Here is a 5,208-nt window from a genome sequence, read left to right on the forward strand (position 1 = left end):
TTTTATTAATATATGAAATATTTTAATAATATGAAGAAGATATCGAGTTAAATGTACTTTTTGAGATTTTGAATGTGATTCTCCATTTTGGAAAAAAAAAATTGGAACATATGTTAGAGATACTCTAAGCAATTACTTTTAGGGATTTCTTCAAAATTGAAGAAATGACCTTTTCTTCTGTATTGTTCTATTTTAGAGAATTTGTTGGAAAATGAACATTATAATTTTCATTTGGGAAAGTTCTGTTTAAAAGGGTATTTTTAGAATGGAATGAGCGTGCTTAATTAAGAGGGACAGATTTGGAAAAAAAAAACTTAGTTTTTTCTGTATAAAGTTTTTCTTGTAAGCTTATCGAATAATACACTTTATATATCATTAAGCTGTTATCAAACTATCGTATATAATTGACCGAATAATTGTAAGCCTTATTAAATTGCTAACGAATAGACCCTTAAAAATAATGAGAAATGCTTCTGGACTTACGCTAAAGGATCACTTTGATGGATGGGATCAAAGTTACTTGCTATATGTATAGATTCTTCTTAATTTCGTAACCGAATAACGTCATTTAGGTAAAAGTAACACTTGTTAACAATGTTGGTTGCGTTGTACAACCATGCGATCGGTAAATACTACTATTGACGCAATTGAGATTCTTAACTTTTGATTGGTTGGTTTGTAACTTAATGGATAAAAATCCATTCTAATTATAAAAAAATAGAAAAAACAACAAAATGGTTTACCAAATCTAACAACAATTTTTACACTCTTTAATTTATTATAAGATTTTGCATTCTGTTATATTGCACAAGTATAACACTATTAAATTTTAAATTAAAAAAAAAAAGTGTTGGCAGGTCAACATAACCCGACCCAACTTATTTCAAAAGAAATTACTCATTTGGCACCCATTTTGCCACTTAGTTTTAAAATAGATTCACATGTGAATAGGGGAAATAAATGGTTGCAAAAAATAGTGAAGTATATTCAAACAAATGAGCAATTCAACTGATCAACAAAATGAATATGTAAGACATGCAAGATCAAACACAAAGGCAGGTAGGCAGGCAACTGGTGGTGGATCTGCTCTTTGTATTTGGTTTAAGAATCCCGACTGCTTCGATCAATCGATTGGCATCATGTTTGTTTAAGCAGCAACCTGAGCAAACAGCAATTTGCGAATCTGCAAACAAGCAGCAAGCCGAGTAAATCAAGATCGTACAAGTAAAGGTAAACTGGGACTATAAAGGGAGGTGATGAAGGTGTGATCAAACATGAAGTACCTCTGGAAGTTTTCCGCGGAATATAACATCCAATCTAGCATCAAGTGTGTTTTCAATCACAATTTTACCATCACGAGAAGCCAAAACTACACCTCCCGAGCTGAAATTTTCCAAATATAACAATGTTTTCAATAGTTAACATTTCATAAAGCTACTCAAGTGCATCCAAGTGTGAAATTTATGGTGAACTCAAGAAAATTGAAGTATTTAATAAAGAAAGAAAGAAAGAAAGAAAGAAAGAAAGAAAGGGGTTATTTACCTAAATGACCTCCTAACAAGTGTTTTATAAATCTATAACCTTCTGGCATATTTCTAAGCATTATTATGTATAGAAGTGACATTCTTCTGTTAAGCATTTATTCTCAAACTTGCCAGAAGGTTATTTATTTATTTTTAAAACCTATCAGAAGGAAACTTAACTAGAGGACTCCTAAAGAAAGGTAGAGTAAGGGGCTGTTTGGTAGGTATTTCATTAAGTTTTGTGTAGATTAATATGTCTGTACATGTTGGGAAGATTTTGTTTAGGAGGGTTTTTTTTCATAAATGGAAGGAGCGTGTTTTTTAATTGGAAGGGGGCATGTTTGGAAAAAACTTAGTTTTCTGCATAAAACTCCCCCTAGAAGCTTACTGAATAAGCTACTTCCTATATCGTTAAATCACTACCATGCAGTCATGTATAGTTGATCCAATAAGTTGTAAGTTCCATTAAACTGCTAACAAACAGGCCCTAATATATGTATAGTTGGACATATAAACCAATGTATACCAAGAAAGAGCATGAGGGTCATCATGGGAAGGAGCAGGTGGAAGGTGGATGTCGTCAATAATAATCTCGGGTGTGTGCACGCGTTCTTTTCCTGCATATTTCGCTTTTGCTGAATCCAGAACAGATTCAACCATATGCAAATCTTCTTTTCGACATCTTAGTAACACAGATGGTTCTTTCAGTCTGAGTAAACTCTGAAACACATAATACCAACTTCGTTAGGGATGCAAATCATTGTGTTTGAACAAGTTTGAAAGTGAAAAGTTCGTGAGGATTAAAAACACACAGCAATCATCAACTAATCACTTATCAATGACACAAGTCACAAGGTGATGGCCACAAACAATGTGCCATAGTTGATAGTGTATCGTGTTTTACGTTATTTTAGTTATAGAAACAACATTTTGATATGATAACCAGGTTCCTAAAGCACTTGAAACCGTGTGTTCTTCTTCCCAGATCTTGCAATTATTTGATAGAATAGATAAGAACTGAGGAATAAGTGAATAACTTATGGTTATGCTGCTGTATGCATTAATGTTTTCTTGTTTGAATGAGTTTTTCTTTGCAGAAATGTATTCTATCATATAATTACGCAAAGAAAAACTCATTCAAACAAGAAAACATTAATGCATACAGCAGCATAACCATAAATTATTCACTTATTCCTCAGATCTTATCTCTTTTTCTTTAAGTATATAATATCTATATACGGGTAAATACTCATGCATACTCCTCATCTTTGGTAGGTTTGAACCCTTGACCTCCTGTAAGCCAATGACCCTTTGGTTGAGTGTTTATCTTTTAGGTTATTAATATGATATTCTTCAATGATGTAATGTAAAGAATTTCAGATAATGTATTACTTGTACGGTTGTACCTGGATAATAAGAGCTCTCAACAGTCCTTCATAATTATGAAGGTGACGGGACTTGTAATGGCTGACATTCAAAAGATCTTTTGATGCTGTCTCTTTCATGGCACTAACCAAGTCATCCTGAGCTTGAAGAACTTTGATCCGAGAAGCATTGAGCTGCATAGAGTACTCACTGCAACAAGCGTTATGGAAAAAGTCATATGCAATCATACAAACCTAATCTTGCCAAAACAAAGCTTTTGACACAATACATTGTTATTTGTGGACTTGTGGTGTGAGTTGTTAAATAAAGCCTTTTAGTCTTCAGAAAGAGCTTGTGAAATCTGAATCATTTTCCTGCCTTTACTTTCATATAAATGTGTCAAACAACATTTGGCATCATGTCATCATCCTTGAGCGCAATTTGTTGGTATCCCAACAAAGGAATTCAAATGGCTCCTTGCATTCTTTTTGTTAGTTTCAGAACTTCACATACTTGTACAAACGAACTCATGTTTCACAAGCTTAAACCAGAGGTACAGATAAGACATATAGTAAACTAAACCATTCAGACTATGCCACCAAATCTAAACCAGATCTAGTGTAAAGAGGTTGTGCCATCTGTAAAACTAATTCATTCAGACTATGCCACCAAATCCATGATCAGATTAGATCAGTTCTTAAAAAATGAACAAATCATCAAAACCAAAATGCATAACTGATAAACTGTGTAACCATCACTCTTAACCCACTCACCCCATGAGATCTATAGTTACAAATATAAGTCGATGAAAATTCATATAAAGATAGTACACATAGACAGATGAATAAATAAAACATTGGAACTTTACATTTTCTTTCGGACTTCAACCTGCTTCTGTTTGCGCTCATACTCCTGTCGGATCTTCTTTTTCTCCGCCTCCACTAATTGCAACTTCTCAATGTTAAACTCCTATATCAATCAGATATTAAATGATAAATACATCTGATAATCACGTAACTTCTGACTTTCTGTACAGAGGTACATATCCCTTAAAATCCAGTGCATATGTGAATTAAACTGATTTAAAAACTTTTTGAATTTATTGCTTCGTTTTTTATGGTTTACCAATTGCAATTTTTTAGCTAATTCCTGCGAGAAAACAGATACAAATTTGTATTCTGATTATGTAATTAATGTCCGGAGCTACTTAACAGGTAATTTCATTAGCTGCAAATTAGACTGAATTTAAACAACATGAAATTGACTTCATTTCATTTGATTTGCTAGTTGCAACTTTCGAATGTCACCTATTTACAGAAATCACAGTACTAAGTAACCCCAATTTCGTTGACATCAAATCATCTTGAGAGTATTTGGCGTAAAATTGAGTTTTTATAATATGAATTGATTTGATTCACTAATTGCATGTTCTCAATGTTCAATTCCTAGAGGAAGAAACCTTCTTATCCTGATCATGTAATTATAGTGCATAGCTACCGAACCCAATGTAATTTACAACGAACATTATAGAAACAAAAATAATGGATGTGTATACTCGAATCGATTTGTTTCTCAATTGAAAATTGCAACTACTCGGTTTAAGTTCCTAAAACAGTTAACGAAAACAAAACAAACAAAATTTCGTCTTGTAATCACGAGACTACTGTACACAACAACTTAATCAATGTAGATCAGAAACATTGAATCGAACAATGCAGAGTTAACTCCATTTGATTTGATTCGAATTGACTTACTTCTTCAGCGGATACCGAAATCTCGTTGGCTTTTTCATCCGCTTCTTGACGGATGAATCTGACCATCTGCTCAATCTGCTTGGAGACATCTGCATCATTCATCTTCGGATTCGAATTTGGGGGAACACAAAGAGATCGAACTTTCGAGTGAGTATATTGGATTTGATGTGATGATGCGATTGGGCTGATCGCAGATCAAATCATCACGGGATCTTATTTATACACGCATCAATTGCTAATCCAACAATTTACATAACAACCCCCGTACTTTTGCATAAAGCCATAAAAATGGGACACGTCTAGTAAAGTTCTAATGGGTCCGGTCCAGCTTGAATGTATCTCAATTAATCTCACGGGCTCTTGACAGTAGCCGAAAAAGCTCCACCGACCTTACGAGACTTGAATCGGTGACCTCTAAGGAAAATCCCCAATGAAAAGTCAAGTCGTCATGTTATATTCTATGTAATTGATTCCACCTCTTGGAATGTCTATACCGATATTTAGCAAGGTTCTAAATAACGTGAGGCGTGACGTGGCGGCGAGGTTAAGCCTCAAGCCTTGGAAGC

General features: G+C 34.0%; 1 protein-coding gene across 1 annotated transcript; it reads right to left on the bottom strand.

Moving 5' to 3' along the window:
- Window positions 1-837: 837 nt before the first annotated feature.
- LOC112527633 (V-type proton ATPase subunit E-like) lies at window positions 838-4,828 on the bottom strand. Its single transcript, XM_025138380.1, has 6 exons — window positions 4,643-4,828; window positions 3,757-3,857; window positions 2,930-3,098; window positions 2,050-2,243; window positions 1,284-1,383; window positions 838-1,183 (listed from the first exon to the last, which is right to left on the bottom strand). Exons 1-6 carry the CDS (start codon window positions 4,742-4,744, stop codon window positions 1,148-1,150), a joined length of 702 nt encoding a protein of 233 aa, XP_024994148.1. The 5' UTR covers window positions 4,745-4,828; the 3' UTR covers window positions 838-1,147.
- Window positions 4,829-5,208: the final 380 nt, after the last annotated feature.

Source organism: Cynara cardunculus (genome assembly GCF_001531365.2).
Source record: "Cynara cardunculus var. scolymus isolate 2C chromosome LG 15, CcrdV1, whole genome shotgun sequence".
Classification (NCBI taxonomy): Eukaryota; Viridiplantae; Streptophyta; class Magnoliopsida; order Asterales; family Asteraceae; genus Cynara; species Cynara cardunculus.

Excerpts from the sequence above, each read along its gene's own strand:
- LOC112527633 (XM_025138380.1), bottom strand. The coding sequence starts at position 4,744 with ATGAATGATGCAGATGTCTCCAAGCAGATTGAGCAGATGGTCAGATTC. Across the intron at positions 2,244-2,929 it reads TGAGAGCTCTTATTATCCAG|AGTTTACTCAGACTGAAAGA; the intron begins GTACAACCGTAC and ends TATGTGTTTCAG. Across the intron at positions 1,384-2,049 it reads GACCCTCATGCTCTTTCTTG|CTCGGGAGGTGTAGTTTTGG; the intron begins GTATACATTGGT and ends GGAAAATTTCAG.